This window comes from Taurulus bubalis (genome assembly GCF_910589615.1).
Source record: "Taurulus bubalis genome assembly, chromosome: 9".
Classification (NCBI taxonomy): domain Eukaryota; kingdom Metazoa; phylum Chordata; class Actinopteri; order Perciformes; family Cottidae; genus Taurulus; species Taurulus bubalis.
This window is the reverse complement of record NC_136597.1, coordinates 1,794,978-1,812,477: the sequence shown is the minus strand read 5'-3', so window position 1 is coordinate 1,812,477 and position 17,500 is coordinate 1,794,978. Positions and strand designations below refer to the sequence as shown.

Here is a 17,500-nt window from a genome sequence, read left to right as displayed (position 1 = left end):
ACACATAACTTTGATCAGACACGCCCACTTTAAATAAGACACATCTACCTTCGATAAGACACGCCCACTTTCAATAAGACACACCTGCCTTCAATAAGACACGCCTGCCTTCAATAAGACACGCCTACTTTCAATAAGACACACCTAACTTTGATAAGACACGCCCACCTTCAATAAGACACACCTAACTTCAATAAGACACGCCCACTTTCAATAAGACACGCCTAACTTCAATAAGACACGCCCGCCTTCAATAAGACACGCCCACTTTCAATAAGACACACCCGCCTTCAATAAGACACACTAAAGACGTTAGTGTTCCAGGGTTCTAGGTTATTGTTCTAGGGTTAAAGATGTTGGTGTTCTAGGGTTAAAGGTTAGTGTTCTAGGTTAGTGTTCTAGGGTTAAAGATGTTGGTGTTCTAGGGTTAAAGGTTAGTGTTCTAGGTTAGTGTTCTAGGGTTAAAGATGTTGGTGTTCTAGGGTTAAAGGTTAGTGTTCTAGGTTATTGTTCTAGGGATAAAGGTTAGTGTGTAACATGACCACAGATGTGTCAACATGTCCGTTCTGCTCCTCAGGCTCTGGTCAGCTGTCTGGAGCTGCTGGAAGACGAGGTCGTGGACACCAGAGTGTGCGGATGCAAGGCCTTAGCTTGTCTCAAGGTGCGAGCGCATGTTTCTCTAGACGTGAACACATCTGTGTGCAGACTAGTGTCCTCCTGGTGCTGACCCCTGACCCCTGACCTCTGCTCCACCTGTTGTGCTTCCAGGCCAAAGAGAGCATCGACCAGTTGGTGTATCTTTGTCGGACGGACAAGGAAGAAGTGCGAGACGCTGCCAAACAAGCGCTGCTGGTGCTCGGTAATTGTAGTCCTCAGAATGAGCAACACTCATGGTTGTGTTGATTCAGACGTTCATGTGTGTTCCCTACTGTAATGCACTGAATGCACTTTACATTTATTATCAATTTACTCTCACTATAATTGCTTTTCTGTATTTGTTTTCATCATTTTTCCATTTCTTTCACAAGAACATAATTGAGGCAGAAATAAGAAACACACATCTTGCTTGTTTTCTACCATTTGACATTGTCAGACACAAACATCTGTGGAGCGGAGGAACGCATTCATGTATTCATTCATGTATTAATTCATGTATTCATTTATTCATTCGTTCATCCTCTCATCCCACCTTTTGGTTGTTTTGTTCTTCATGTGATTGTGTGGAGCAGGCGAGGAGGGGAAGATGGCCTACAGACACGTGGAGACGTCCCAGGACAGCATCCCGAGACTCTTCGCCCCAGGAAGCATGGCCAGCACCGCTTTCTAACACACACACACACACACACACACACACACACACCAACACCACTACCACTAAAAGAAACACACAGTATAAACACTGTCAGAGAGGTTGCACCTCTACTTCACACTGGGCGAACATTTAAAGTCAGTAAGCTACAACCTCACTGGTGTGTGTTCATCTCCGTGTGGGAACTACTGCGTCGGACTGAGGAATGTACGATGTGAGCTTGAACAGAAGGAGGAAGGGTGGAGTAGAAGCACAACTCATTCATCCAAGTCCCAGACGCAAATCCAAATATGTTAGCAGGCGTCTGTAGATATTTATAGTCGCTTTGTTTGATAGTTCTCACTTTGACGGCCCACTAAGTGCCCAGAATGTTGAGTTTCTGGTTCTATTTTGATTCCTCTCCCCTTGGTGAACTAGTGGATCTTCGTAGACCCGCCCACTTCACTGAACCACTTCTCCTAGTGGACACTGATGGCTCTAGTTTAGGCTCTAACCCTTTGTGAACACTCCTGCCTGCAAAGGGACCCACACATGATCTCATACAGTTCTGCCTTCACTAAAGCCACTGGCTCCCGGCTTGCTCCTGCTGCTGTCCTCTGTTGAAGGCACCGAGCTGCAGTCTCGACCGCTTCATCCGGTCCCAGCCCTCGTGGCTCTGTGACCGAGGCCGAGTCCCCATGGAACCAAATCAAGAGCGAGACCAAGAGAGGAAACCGGTGCCCATCCAACGTCCTTCATGCTGTTGTTTTTCACTGTTTTTTTTTATCTGCCTATCTGTTGCATTGTTTGCCAACCGTGATTTGTGATTGCTGCTCCTAGAAATCACATAGTATTAGAAACATAGTATTCTCACACAGTATTCATGCCACGCACCCGAGTAGGACTGAGACAGACTCGCTGCAGAGCACTTCACTAAAACACTGGTGGACTCACTCAAAGAGGAGAAAGTACTGCTTTGTTCTCAAAACATAGATATTCTGAACTCGTGGTGTTTTGTGACTTCCACAACGGTTGTGTGAAGCTGAGGCGGTGAGAAGTAAAGTCGTCACCTTCAGATGGAGTCAATGGCCCCACACATTGAGGGCGTCATAAGCTGTGAGGGCGTACTCCAGGAAATCCAAACAGACATGGAAGACGTGACCTTGAAGACCTTCTTTGAGAGCAAAGCAGTACTCGTCCCCCCTGAGCGCGTCGCGTCACACCCTTTCCTGGGAGGTCGACTTTGGGATGACCTGCAGCTCACAGGACTGTCGATGGGAATCATTGGACTGCATTGGTTGGCATGGCGGGAACATAGAGGCTGGACTCTGGCGCGTTGACTCTCCCGCCGGCTCATGGGCTGTGACAGGACTTCCGGGTCAAGAGATCCACTGCAACACGTTGACTGACCTCCATGTGGAACGTGACGATATTGCCGGCAGCACATAAAGAAGTGCGTTGTAGTTCTGCTTTGAGACTGTAGGGGGAGGCGTCAAGCTGCTTCTTTCAGCCATTCAGTGCCATTACTGTTTATAATGATGACATATCATATATTCTTTATGGAAATACATATAATATGACTGTACGCCACTGGAATTCAATAATCTGTGATTGTAAATTGTTTTGAATCTTAACAGAGTCTTCGGTTGTGAATGTGCACTTTGCTGTTTTTTTGTGTTTTTTACTGTTCTCGCGTTTCTTTGCAGCCGTTCAGTCGGATGCATTAGAGGCCCCGTGGCCCCTGAACAGATCTGCTGTTCGGTGGTGACCCGCTGTTTGGAGTCACTGGATACTTGTAGGATTACTGGGGAGAGACGGGTCGCTGCATTCAGGTCTGGGATCAGTTCACTCTGAAGTCACGTCAATGACCTCAGACTCAAACTCTGTTGACGTCCTGAAACATTTGAATATGAATAATCACAATTGAAGTGAATTGCATTGCAGTCCTAAACTAAAGGGCCATGCCAGGGTTTCTGCATGTTTCTGCCACTTACTACACATGACCTTTACGATGCTGCTGACCGCTGCTCTCACACGGAAACACATTACACGCCTTATTGTGGGATTATGGACCACATTATTACAAGATCAGTATTTCATAATGACATCATAATGTATGTATTGGAATTACGCCTCAGTAACTCTGAGCTGTAATGATGAGACGACGACCTAATTAAGAGATGCTATGGAATTATTTAGGAATCCTTCCACTTTACTGATGCAGTCTACATTAATATGTACACCACACAGCGCGGGGAAGCTTCAGCACTAAGTCAGGAACGTGGTTTTAGTAAACGGGTCAAAAGGATGCAAACACTGTCGCAGCGTTCCCAAGGGGTCGACTCTCATCAGCAACTTCTCCTCTGAGTCTGACTCCGTCTGAGAAGAAGACAAGATGTCCGCCCGGTGACTCCATTCCTCCTGTTTATTGTCACCTGCTTTCATTTGTTCCGGTGACACTGCTGACCGAGATGTTGCCGCTCTGCCTTTTTTATTTTGCATGTCCCAGTCCCAGAGTGTCTGCTAATGTTCTCATGTGAACATGTGGTGTTCCCCCCATCATGTGCATATCTTACAGACTCACTACGGTAGTTAGCATAAGAAATGATTGTCAACAAATACTCATTTTGATATTGATGACTATTGATGAGCAGATCTGTAAAACTGACGCTCTCCACAAATAATCGCACAAAAGCTCCATGTTTAATGTTGTGTGTTCCAGAGACTCATTAGCTCCTGTGAAGCCAACATTCAGAATCGACTGAAGAGAAACTAAGAGGGAGCCGCCCGGCTCATAATGACGTTAGAAATAACAGGATTTGAGCATAAAAACATGCTACATCAGAAATGAAAGAATTCTCTATTAACTCTGGTCTTAACCTCAAAAAAACCTTCAAAACAGATATCACACATTTTCACACATCATGGATGCTTTGTGACTTGTCCCTAAAGAAGAACTGACATTCAGATATCATTGTAGGAGTAAAGGGGATATTGGGTCCGTACTCAGCTTCTGATGGGCAACAGGCTGCTGTGTGTGTGTGTGTGTGTGTGTGTGTGTGTGTGTGTGTGTGTGTGTGTGTGTGTGTGTGTGTGTGTGTGTGTGTGTGTGTGTGTGTGTGTGTGTGTGTGTGTGTGTGTGTGTATATAAGATGGCTTCCTGTTAAGTGTTTTACCACTCAGCAGCTTCACCGCTGCATCTCAGTGTTTAAGTGCCTGGAGGTTTGATAGTAACAGAGATGCAATAAGAGATAGATGATATACTTTATTTAAGAATGAAGAAGTGAAATAAATGAAAACACTGCAGCACACTTTATATTTTCCCACACAATCTTGATCAATTGTGCAGCATTGGAAATGGAATATATCTTTGTTTTCTTTTCTAAAATATATTTTCAGGCATTCTGGTGTCAAACATATAAATATTAAAATGTGTTTAAAGATTGCTCATGTGCCATTGTGTTTGTTTACACACTCATATTGAGCCTTAGAACCTCCCTGTGCCTCATGGTGAGCGGGATGGAGTCACTAGTATTTACTGGGAGAGGACAGCAGACTTTACCTCGTCTAAAGCGGACGAGGCATCAGCTGTGACATCATCACTGTTCCCATTAAACAGCAGAGAACACCTGTGTGAGGGTGTGCAGGTAGGAGGAGGATCATTGGTGCTTTGATTCATAACCGATGGACACAGCTGATGGTACAATCAAACCTTTTAAAGGCTGTCAATTCATTTGTGTTTATTTTGCACAATTCAAACAATAAAATAAAAATCATAACAGATAAATGAATATCACAGTGCAGGAAGAGGCAAGAAGCCAACTGCTTATTTGAAGCCTCCACCTATATAATATTTAACATTTTACAAAATTACAAACATAATAATCTGTGCACTTTCCTGTTTTATTTATATATATATATATACATACTTTATTGGAGAATATGCACAATATGACGTACAAGTATTTTCTTTTTGTGTATTTTCCTGTCACTTTCTTCACTGCTATTGTAAACAGATCAACAGAGCAAACAGACGACGTAAAGTAAAACATGAGAGGAAATACAACCAATAAAAAAGTAGAAAATAAGGAAAAATAATGAATCAACACACACACAGCCTTTATGTGCACTTTCCTGGTCATTTCCTCACTTTCAATTTGGGCAAACATGCACTGTGACTGATAGATGAATGTAAGAATGGTCAACTCATTTTTGGTTTTCAAAAGGATTGTTTATAAAACATTTTTTAGGGTTACAAGTGTGAATGAAATGTGTGTATATATGTATATATTTTTTTCTTTATATCAAATTAACTATCTGATTTAATTGCTAATAATTTAGGATAGGAATATATAAGTATTATGCTTCTGCCTATACCTGTTAAGTCTTTGTGTTTTGTATATTACATTGTGGCTATACTTATTTTATTGTAATGATTGACTGAATAAAACACACAAGATGTGGCTTAATGCTACACAAGTCAAACGCCACAGTATCAAGCACAATTGCCACTGCATTAAACAATATTCTAACTGTGAAATATCCCCACATAACTTTCTTCCACCTCTCAAAATGTGCAATATTCCCATAAAACTCTCCTTTTCCCTCTTTTCACAATCCAGGAACAGCACAGGACTAGCCTTTTTATTACTGTTATTTAACCACCTTTTGTACATATACCACCGTATGTATAGTGTTTTCATATGTTATATGTTTTCTCTTGCTTATTATAGTGTGTTTTTAATTCCTAAACTGTTGCACAAACAACCCAATGGTCTGGACTGTTGGTTTATGCACAAATGGCAAAATAAAAAACCTTGAACCGTGAACATACACTCACGTCCCTTTGAATAAATAAGTGTATTGTGAATAAACTCATATTATAACGTTTCGACTTGTTATGACAGGAGAGTCCATCCCAACCGCGTGATGAATGGCCTCCCATGTATTCCAACGGGGCGCCCCTCCTGGCCAATCAGGGCGCTGCAGCAGCTTCGACACCACCCCCCAGCGGCCGCACAGGCGCACTGAGCTCCCAACTGCCATTTTGTGGCAGAGGCTACTCTGCTAAAGCGGGAGAGGGATTAAAACTAACTGCGAAGAAGCCTGCATTTCTCACCAGCGTGGTAAACTTTGTGGCACAGACCCCCTGCTCTAGGTCCAGTTAAACGGGGAGAGAAACACACAGGAAAGAGGTAAAGTATCACTACTTTTCTGATACGGGGGGAGTTTGCAGGATCTTTAATCGGCCTCTAGGTGTCACGATGGGGCTCTGGGTCCGGGCAGCTCGTCGGAGAGTGTTTGTCTCCCTCTATCGTTATTGAAAACCCCGTCAAAATACGTTTAAATAACCGAAGTACTAATAAATGTAAACACAACCTGCTGCATTTGACACGTATCTGTCAAAATACCGTCGCTGATAACTTACGAACACTTCGATGATTTGGTTGGAGAGTTTTAGGCCAAGGCGTCCATTTTCTCGCTTCTTTGTTTCCCGTCTTTACAGCCTTGACGACATGGAAACTGGCGGGTTTAAGTTATCGCCCTTAGCTAGCGTTAGCTTGTTAGCATTAGCTAACGTGCGACGCAAACATGAACGCTCCTGAAATGCAGGACGACGACGTCACTGTGGGTTTGCACACCAACAGCCGCGTGGCATTTTAATTTAATTAACTTTAGCGTGTTTCATACCAACTTAAACCTTAGCAAAAACCATTGTAGCAACTCGCGCTAGCCAACAACAATTAGCTTAGTGCTAGCTACGGCTACACCGAAACTAGGCCCTTCCCCACCCAGCAGCCTCCGCTTGTTCCCTTTGAAAGTGCTGGAATACCAACAAGAAGCCACCTTAAAACGTGCCTCTGGTATACCAATGCACTGAACCGGCTGTGGTCGCATCTGTCGGTTCTATTATTTACATTTTAAGTGGGTTGAAAAGCCGTTCGTGCTCAGGCCAGCGCGGGTAACAGAATGACGAGGCATTCGGGTAAACCGATGATCTCAGCGGTCACGGATCCTCTCAGACCAAACATACGATGTTTTCCTCCCCCCCAAACATATACGATGTTTTCCTCCCCCCAAACCAAACGTATACGATGTTTTCCTCCCCCCAAAAAACCCATCCACCTCCCGTGGTCAGGCATAGCGCTTCTCTCCCCGTTCCCGCAGCGGCGCTGTGGTCGGGTTCACAGCTGTTGTTGCGCCCGCCGCCCGCTCGTCTCTCTCCGTGAGCCCACCGTGAGCATCACAGCACACAGATGTACATTACAGCGGAGAGCTCCCTCTACTTCGGCTCGGAGAGCTACACACGTAGCCGTGTGACTGCTGGGCCAGCAGGCGACAGCTCGGTGTCACTGCCGTGCTGCAAAGCATCTCTGAAGGCCTTTACGAGCCTTTCCATCAGGAAGACAAGTGGAAACAAGCAGATGTTGTTCTCACAAACATGGCCCTGCAGCTGCTACTTCCACACTTTAATCTTTGTAATATCTGCCCTGTCTTTATCTTGTTATCTTGTTGATTCTGTGGTAGTAAAAGAAAAACGCCACTTTATCCAAGATAGTCATGTGTCTGTTTGGCATGTAGTGGTGAATGAGGCACAAGGTCAAAGAGTTCAACCGTTGTTTTTTCTAAATTGGACACAATGGCCCACACAGTTGAGATGCACAACTATTATTGGCCCACTGAATGTGTGGCAATTCAGCATGGACCCAAATCACGAGTGGCCTTTTTCTTCTTCTGTGCTCCTCAAAACAAGGGACACTCCGATTTGAACTGTTCAGGAAGGATTTCATGGCCTGTGTTTATCTAGCAGTATTTGTAAAGCAGAGGGCAAAACCGCAGCAACTCAGCGTTATAGATGCTTAACCACTTTTGTGCTTCCTGGTGACCGAGGGACGTTCATGCAGCGGGACGTTCAACAGTAATAATTAACTGGACACGGCTCTCTCTACTGCAGTTTCTTGTTATGTATCAGCCAAGTGTGAAGCCTTCACAGAGTTCTCGTGTTCGTGTCCCACACTGTTTATGAAGGAAAAGCACCGGCGCTGACGCCTCTGTTTTCTGCTTTGAATTCATGTTCACAAAAACATTAATTTTTGCATTACATGTTTGCATGAATTCCTCATGCTGTTATTTATTATTTTTGCAACTTCAAAATCATATAGACCCTTATTTGAATCCATCAACTTAATTGAATCTACTTAAATGCAAAGGGAGGTCTTGCTCAGTATAATTCTGTTCCACCTCATTAATAAAAAGGACAGCGCTGTGTGAATGCAAGTGTGATGCTGTGTAGCCCCGCCCCTCCTGCAGGTTCAGTCAGGTAGAAGTCTGGAGGCCTCAGGTGAGAGCAAGAGTCTTGACCAGAACAGCGACCCCTGTCGGAGATGTGTAGGCTGTGAAAGTCATTGTGTGTCAGTGCAGCTGTGTGACATGTACCTCTCCCCTCCCCCAGGTGCACAGGGACAGTCAGGTAGCAGCCATTTGGCTCAGCAGCAAAGCAAAAGGGAGAGCAGCTGTGTCGCCAAGCTGCAGCCCAGCCGACAGAAATCATGAAAACAGTCAGTTTATCGTTGCTATTCCAGGTAACACTAGTAAAGTGCCAACAAGGGGCTGTTTGAAGTGTGTCACACCCAAACGCACCTTTTTACTCACCCAACGCACAGGTCAGAAGTCAGTAGAGGACTCAGAGCAGCTGAACACAGAGCGGCGCTAACGGTTAGCTAACGGTTAGCAACCCACCGTGGTTCATTCAGTTTTATTCAGCAGAGCTGGGATTTAGTGTATTTAACTTCACTCCTCATGGTAAACCTCGCTCCGCATGATTACTTGCTGGTTGCGTCTCACTCTGATTTGTGAACACAGCAATTACAGTCACATCATGGTGTCGTGGTTTTTTCACATTTATTAGATGTAAATACACTAGACAATGATTCATACTGTTTTGATGCACTCTTTTTCCTACTCTATTATTACCAATTCCATCCTATTTTTATAAGAGTAATAGAGCAGAAACAATACGTTTATTAACATTTAGATTATTTTCCAGCTTCTCAAATGTGACCATGCTGTTTATTTTAATGCTTTGTTCTTGTAAATGATCCTTTTGGTCTTTTGGTCAGACCAAACTAGAAGTAGGTTGTCGTCAGAATGTGTACAAAGGTAGACAAGAACACACACATGCAAATGTGTAAAGTTAAGGGTGAGCTCTATGCTGGTTACAGGTTGGTTTACAGTCCTGCGTGATGAAAGGGTCCGATGGTTGTTATCGCAATAATACTCGGTAGTTTCCTCTCCACGTCGGTGTTTCTTGAAGACTCTAATCAGTCAGTGGCTTAATGCTGAGTTTCAGGGTAACTATATAAACGTGTCTCCAGTCAATGGCTTCAAAAGCCAGGAGGTGTCATAATACACTGCTAGATCATTTCCGTTTCCACATATTTCAGTTCCTACCCAGCATGGACGGAGGGCCGACAGAGGGTGTAGGTGGGATGGAGGTCCTGCCCAAAGACTTCCCCTCCATCCAGACCGTTCACAGCCAGGATGCCATGGTGGCCGATCTCCTCCAGCAAGCTGCCGAGGCCGGGGGCGTGGTGGAGGGACTGGATCAAGGTTCTTACTCATTTGGCATGAAATGGTCCCTTGTGTAAAAAGCACAGAGCAGTTGATTTCCAGTGAAAAGTAGAAGCAAGTATTTGATGCTTTTGTGGAGACTGGTTAAAGGCTTTATTCCCAGCAATGTTGTGTTTCAGGTCACGGGATGGTGACAGCGACCCAGCAGCAGCTGATGGACGCTGGTGTGGACGGTGGAGTCGGGGTTGAAATGATGGTTATGGAATCACTGGATCCCACCCTGTTGCAGATGAAGACTGAGGTACGCTAGTACGCTAACGGTCAAGAGCTTTGTGTTTGATGCAGGGTTCCTACGCTCATGGAAAACCTGGAGAAGCCTGGAAAAGTCATGTAAATGTGTTATATTCATGTGTTCATGTCGTTCATTTACGCTGATTTAGAAATAAAAAATATGCTTTTAAAAGAAAGACTCAAAATATAAGCAGGCATACATACAGGCATCTATATTTTAATATAGATGCCTATTTATTCTTTTAATCAAACTATTGTCTCATTCATTTGTGTCATTTAAGGTTTACTGTATGCTTTGTATTCTCATTGTTAGTTTAAATACTACATTTACTCACTTTTTACTGTTTACACCCAGATTTCACTAAATGTTTGTCATGACATTTGGTTTAACGTCATGGAAAAGTCATGAACCCATTGGTCAGAATGTGTATGAACCTGCTGATGGGACATGACGGTTGTCCAGACTCGACCTGAGGAGGCCTCATGTCAACAGCCCTTTAACATGCAGTTGATTTGCAGGAGATGGACGCTGCAGTGGGCGGATCAGCGACCATGGGTATAGTCGGAGGCGTGGCGGGTGGCGCTCACCAAGCGACCGTAACGACAGTGGACCAGACTCAGATCATCACGCTGCAGGTAGGCGCTCCTCTGAAGCCGTTTCACCCGAGTAGCCGCCTCCAGCCTCCTCCTCCTGGTGGGTGTGCGCTGACCTCTGCCCCCCCGTGCTCAGGTGGTGAACATGGAGGAGCAGGCGGCTCTGGGTCTCGGGGAGCTGCAGCTGGTCCAGGTGCCGGTCTCTGCCAGCACCGTGGAGGCCCTGCAGCAGGGCACCTATGTAGACGCCACTGCAATGCCGAAGGACGGCGACCCGGTCATCTGCCACACCCTGCCGCTGCCGGAGGGCTTTCAGGTAAACACCGGACACACTAGACATATATGCTGACTGCATCACCTTTAAGACCCCTGGCAGAAATACGTTATTACATAATAACGGAGTCAACAATTACATTGCATCTCAATGTATTACGGGCTACTTTTTCATCAGTTAATACAAATAGGGTTCTTACATTTGGGTTCTTTCGGCCTAATGTGCCTAATGATGCCATTACAATTCTAATAATTACAATCTAACGAGTAATGAACCATTTAAATATTAAAAGATTTTTAAAAAGCAGGCTCTCACGGTCTGCAGGTCAAGTGTCTTGAGTGAGAAACTGAACCTCAAGTTGCTCCCTCACCCTTCACAGCAGCCTCCTGCTCTTAAGGCTGAGCATGAGTTAAACGTAGAGGTCAAAGTTCACGTGTGCACCTTTACGTATACGATGACTACGTTTTTACCTCGGTCCCCAGCAGGAGGATTGTGACTCTTATATGTTAAAATGAAAGTGACAAGAATTGTAACTTTTCTTTCACTGTTTTTTTCTGGTCGCATTAAAATAAGTACACATGTTTTGGTGTTAGCTTTGAGGCGCTGCTTATTAATGCAGAGATAGTCTTCACTTTAGATGAGGTCACAGAACATACTTAACTAACGAGAAGTAACTACTGAATTAGTCATGAATTGCAGCTTTTTTTTTAATCATTTACTAACACTTAACAAATTATCTTATTAATCATCTATAAATCCTTAATACTTCATTTATAAAGTATGAAACCAAAGCTTATTAATCAAGAATGAAACCTTTATAACTGTGTTTATGAATGAGTTACTAATGAGTATTCATGTTGGAATAGTGCTTTATAAATGATGAATTCAGTGTTTATTCATGCTTTATAATGCTAAATAGTGGGTACTTCTTATAAAGTCTACCCATGTTTTTGTTCTTTAGACAATGAATGAAAATGCTCCTTTGCCCTCGAGCAGCTGTGACTTGTCTGGTGATTTATTGAGCAGGAATGCGTTTGCCGTGCAGGTGGTTAAGGTCGGAGCCAATGGGGAGGTGGAGACGGTGGAGCAGGAGGACGGAGGAGAAGGCCGTCCGATAGAGGAGGACGACGAGGAGGTGGGCAACCAGCTGCTGGACGAGGCGGAGGAGGAGCCGCTGCAGCATCAGAACGATGACCCCACCTGGGCCAAAGACCCCGACTACCAGCCGCCCTCTGGAGGCCTCAAGAAGACCAAGAAGGCAAGATAGTTGTGTGGCGTCAGCCTCTTTTGTTTGGAATGGGAGACCCGTCTCTGTACTTGAACTGGATTTTCTCTGCATGCTAAACGGTGTTGTTTACCTGTCATCAGCTTACCATGAGGTCTGATGGCCTACTGTTTGTCCAGGCTAAACAAAACCGCCTGCGTTACGGCGACGGCGATAAGGACATGGACGTCAGCGTCTATGACTTCGAAGAGGAGCAGCAGGAGGGCCTTCTGTCCGAGGTCAACGCCGAGAAAGTGGTCGGCAATATGAAACCACCCAAACCCACCAAGATCAAGAAGAAAGGTGAGAGCCTGCTGTCTGCAGGTCTGAGGGCGTGATGGACGTTATACTGGTCGTCACTGACGGTGGAGTTTCATTTGAATTGGCAGTTCAGTGTTCACTGCACACCCACAATGCATTGCAACCCACGCGTTAGTTCAGATCTCGTCGTTCCTCCTGGGGTCCACTTGAAAATGTCAGATAAAAATGAGTACCACTTATAACCAACCCCATAACATAACATCTAGAACTTACGCTTATTATATTGTGATTCCCACACCCAGAGTTTATGTATGTATTGCTATAATATTTTGCACATTTCAACATGTTATTACTATTTCTAATCAGTGCTATAACAAAGACTATTGGGCAAACAAAGAGTATTATATAAAACATTCCAATGCCAGAACCCTTAAAGTGAAAAGGCCCCAAATAACGCTGAGCCATCTCCGGATTCACAAGCGTTGCATTACATTTCTTTACTGGAGAAGGTTTAATACAACTTAGTGTATATATATATCTATGTCTTTATCTAAAAGGCACCATGTACAGTTAAAACATAAATGTCAGCATTTGATGCCCTGTACCAGATTTTAGCTACAGCTAATTCGCATCTGTAGTCCCTTGACAGACCATAACAAACATAAAACAAGAGCAAACCGTACAGGATGAAAGACACAATACAACATCATGTGGTGAGAAGAACACACAATGCAAAGCTACAGTACAGCACATTAAAAATAAGTAATACAGATGTAAAAGTATGTAATGCAAACCATTAAAAGTAAGTGATACAACTACTGTCCCTATTGCTTAGGATGAGCTACTACTGGGTTGCCAGTTCAGATCCCTGCTGATGATTCCAACACTAACTGAATGTGTGTGTCTGTCATTGTGTGTCAGGAGTGAAGAAGACGTTCCAGTGTGAGCTGTGCAGCTACACTTGCCCTCGGCGCTCCAACCTGGACCGACACATGAAGAGCCACACGGACGAGAGACCTCACAAATGTCACCTGTGTGGACGAGCCTTCAGGACGGTGACCCTGCTAAGAAACCACCTCAACACACACACCGGTACACGCCGCCATGCATCCGCATGGGAAACTCACCGTAGTTTGAAGAGGATATTCCATGCAGCAGCAGTAGCTGACGCGTGTTGTTCTTCATGTCTGCAGGAACTCGCCCACACAAGTGCACAGACTGCGACATGGCTTTCGTGACGAGTGGAGAGTTGGTCCGTCATCGGCGCTACAAGCACACACACGAGAAACCCTTCAAATGCTCCATGTGTGACTACGCCAGTGTGGAGGTAAACCAGCGTCTGCCTGCTTCTGTCTCTGTGTGACGTTTGCAAAGTGCAGTGTATTACTTTTGCTCCACTGATATTTATCCACTTCAAATATCACTTCATTCTCTAATGGGAGGTTGCCGGTGTGTTTGTAGGTGAGCAAACTAAAGCGGCACATTCGTTCCCACACCGGCGAGCGTCCATTCCAGTGCAGCCTGTGCAGCTACGCCAGCAGAGACACGTACAAGCTGAAGAGACACATGAGGACGCACTCAGGTAAAACTGACCCGTTGCTTCTGTTCTGCACCTTCAAAGCACTCGAGGAGGACCAGTGTTTTTATATTAATGCATGGGAAAGGGTCATGTTTAGCTCTCACAACAGAACATGTCCAATCAAAAGGGGAGGAGTTTATTTGACCTGTTAACTGCAGAACTAAACTTTACTTAAAGCCAACCTGATGGATACAGGAGTTGTAGAATCTATACTTTTGAGGTAATTCATGAGTTGTTTCATACTCCTGCAGGATTCTTTTATTGTTCTGTTAGATTCTAAACATGAATGACAGCATTGAACAACGTCACACCTGTCTACGCTCTTGATCCTCTTCTCAGGAGAGAAACCGTACGAGTGCTACATCTGCCACGCCCGGTTCACCCAGAGTGGAACCATGAAGATGCACATTCTGCAGAAACACACAGAGAACGTGGCCAAGTTCCACTGTCCACACTGTGACACTGTCATCGCACGCAAGAGCGACTTGGGTAACACACACACACACACACACGCGCAGTGTAACTTTAGCAGACAGACCAGATGGTTTGCTTCGCCATGTTGTTTTATTCCCTAACTGCGTTTCCTTGGGTCACCTGTGTGCGTTCCCAGGTGTTCACCTTCGTAAGCAGCACTCGTTCATTGAGACTGGAAAGAAGTGCCGTTACTGCGACGCCGTTTTCCACGAGCGCTACGCACTCATCCAGCACCAGAAGTCGCACAAGAACGAGAAGAGGTTCAAGTGTGACATGTGTGACTACTGCTGCCGCCAGGTGTGTACATGCCGGTCTGGTTTGAACACGTTCTTTCCTGTTTCTTGTCTGTGAAAAGTGCAATATAAATAAACTTACTTACCTACTTACATGCCTTTTGTGGAGGAATATGTTGTGTTACCAATGAGGAACTTCATTTGAATCACTCACACAAGCCAGTATCACTGAAATGATCAAAATCATTAACCTTTTAAATGAGTAATGACAAGAACGAGAGTCTCCAGTAGGGCTGGGCGGGCGGTATATCACGGTATATATTTTTTTAATGAGTAAACACATTGATTCCATTAACAGCACCGGTCAACTAGACAGCAGTGCTGTCAGGAGCCGTCCATAGCCACAACAACAGCAGGAAGCAACATTTATTTTTTGCAGTGTAATACTGGGAGCGCAGTGGAGTTACTTCCCTGTCAGGGTAACTTGCTTCACTCATGGTTCGCACTTAAATTACAGCGCCAAATTGCATGCTGGGTAGAGTTCGCGCACACACAAAAATAGGAAGAGACAGACCGGAAGACATGCCACACAAACAGCTGTTCGCCGCCCAACTTCCCAGCATGCAATTTGGCCGTGTAATTTTGAACCATGAGTGAAGCAAGTTACCCTGACGGCTAAGTAGCTCCACTGCGCTCTGGGTATTAAACTGTAAAAAATAAATGTTACCGCCTGCTGTTGTTGTGGATATGGACGGCTTGTTGACAGTTCTGCTGTCTGGTCACCGGTTTGATGGTATATGAAAAATTCATACCGTATGGAAATCTGAAACCGGTATACTGCACAGCCCTAGTCTCCAGCCATGATGGTGACTCAGAGTTATTATGTTGACCACATTCACCACCTCAGCTTGGTCGATGTTAAATATTTTGACCTGCTCTGGGCACTAAAGGAAACGATTATCCTCTGGGGACCATTTAGAGGTCTGCTGGTGTTTACAGCAAAAGTAAAGGACTCAGCCTCGCGGTTCCAATAGTTCCAAAGGGAACCGCATAGTACCGTCTGTGTAATTGTGTTCTTTAACCGTCTCCTATGCTGCCGCCTCCAGGAGCGCCACATGGTCATGCACCGCCGGACCCACACTGGAGAAAAACCATACGCCTGCAGCCAGTGTGAGAAGACCTTCAGGCAGAAGCAGCTGCTGGACATGCACTTCAAACGCTACCACGACCCCAACTTCATCCCCACCGCCTTCGTCTGCCCCAAGTGCAGCAAGACCTTCACCCGCAGGGTAACGACACTCTTTCTACCTGTCACACACCTGAGGGGAGCTGTTGTTAGTTCAGAGTCAACGGAGCGTCTAACGGTGTGTTCTTGTAGAACACCATGGCTCGCCACTCCGAGAACTGCAACGGCGAGGTGGAGGATGCCGAGAACGGAGACCCGCCCCCGAAGAAAGGGAGGAGAGGAAGAAAGAGGAAGATGAGGAGCAGGAGAGACGAGGATGACAGCGGTGAGACTCTTTCATTGTCTGCAAACGTGGGCCAGTCTGATCAGTTTGACTGATGTCGGTCTGTGTTTCTCTGTGATGCAGAGGAGGATCATGCTGAACTGGACGAGGAGGAAGAAGATGAGGAGGAGGAGGGTGAAGGCGACGGCGAGGAAGAAGCATCACTGCTGCCGGAAGAGGAGGAGCCAGAAAGCATGGAGCTGGACCAGGCCCCCGCCGCCATCCCAGTGCCGGCTCCCGACGAGCCGCCCGTCAAGAGGAAACGAGGCCGACCCCCGAAGAACGCGCCCAAGCCTCCGACGCCCAGCAAGTCGGCCCGGGTGGCGGCCAAGGCGGCTGCTTCTGGTGAGAACCCGACCGGTCATTAGACCTCTCATGGGAAACCGGTTGTTTCTAGGTGGGCTGGTCCCATGGAATATTGAAGTCATGTAAATACACGATAGACATATACACTCCTAATTCTATATTTAGTGTGATCCCTTCAGTCATGGTCAAACTGCTGGCTGCAAGTATCAAGATCAGCCTAAAATAATCCCTATCTGATAAACATAAAACAGTGCAATAAAAAGGGAGCATGAATATTTACAATTGAATATACAAATTAATTTTTATATTCAGTAAATATTGTAAATATTCATGCTCCCTTTTTATTGCACTGTTTTATGTTTATTGTTAAATGTTATGCACCTCCCTTGTATGTGTGAACATATTTGGCAGTAAATGGTTCTGATTCTGACATGGATCAGGAATAGCTCCTTAACTATAAGGCTTATATGCATATTCTGGTAGGAATATTAATCCATTATAGGTTTAATATCACCATTATAACCAACATCCCATTGATAATAATGCAACTTAAACTGTGTTTATTTATACAGCCATGTTACAAATAACATAACACTCTCAAACACATTGAAATGGTATTAAATAGATAAATATGACTGAAGAGCTCCGTGCTATAAGCATCATTAGAACCCTCTGAAACATAGTTGCTCTCTCTTGCCATCTGGTGGCTGGACGGAAGAACTGAGAACCAGGAAGTGAATCTTGAGCCTAAAATCATAGTCTCAGCTCCCCCTAAAAAGATGCGACCTTAATAAAATCAATAATTCCCCCCTATTAGTACCTGAATAGTCACAACGGCCGGTGCTTTTTCCCCCTAT

General features: G+C 45.0%; 2 protein-coding genes across 2 annotated transcripts in view; both read left to right on the top strand.

Moving 5' to 3' along the window:
* The window catches only part of LOC306741735 (rho family-interacting cell polarization regulator 1-like), a gene marked incomplete at its 3' end in the record, with an annotated part of 28,904 nt that extends 27,577 nt beyond the window's left edge, over window positions 1–1,327 (top strand). The window contains exons 21-23 of the mRNA XM_079224051.1: window positions 578–661; window positions 769–859; window positions 1,230–1,327. Of these exons, the coding sequence (XP_079080177.1) occupies window positions 578–661; window positions 769–859; window positions 1,230–1,327 (273 nt within the window). The remainder of the gene's footprint in view (window positions 1–577; window positions 662–768; window positions 860–1,229) is intronic.
* A 7,511-nt stretch (window positions 1,328–8,838) lies between these two features.
* Window positions 8,839–17,500, top strand: part of LOC306741974 (transcriptional repressor CTCF-like) — a gene marked incomplete at both ends in the record, with an annotated part of 9,361 nt that continues 699 nt past the window's right edge. Inside the window, 15 exons of the mRNA XM_079224314.1 lie at window positions 8,839–8,871; window positions 9,733–9,898; window positions 10,039–10,160; window positions 10,670–10,786; window positions 10,881–11,060; window positions 12,064–12,276; window positions 12,423–12,585; window positions 13,465–13,635; window positions 13,737–13,870; window positions 14,005–14,125; window positions 14,462–14,611; window positions 14,733–14,893; window positions 15,936–16,118; window positions 16,208–16,340; window positions 16,422–16,682. Of these exons, the coding sequence (XP_079080440.1) occupies window positions 8,839–8,871; window positions 9,733–9,898; window positions 10,039–10,160; window positions 10,670–10,786; window positions 10,881–11,060; window positions 12,064–12,276; window positions 12,423–12,585; window positions 13,465–13,635; window positions 13,737–13,870; window positions 14,005–14,125; window positions 14,462–14,611; window positions 14,733–14,893; window positions 15,936–16,118; window positions 16,208–16,340; window positions 16,422–16,682 (2,308 nt within the window). The remainder of the gene's footprint in view (window positions 8,872–9,732; window positions 9,899–10,038; window positions 10,161–10,669; window positions 10,787–10,880; window positions 11,061–12,063; window positions 12,277–12,422; window positions 12,586–13,464; window positions 13,636–13,736; window positions 13,871–14,004; window positions 14,126–14,461; window positions 14,612–14,732; window positions 14,894–15,935; window positions 16,119–16,207; window positions 16,341–16,421; window positions 16,683–17,500) is intronic.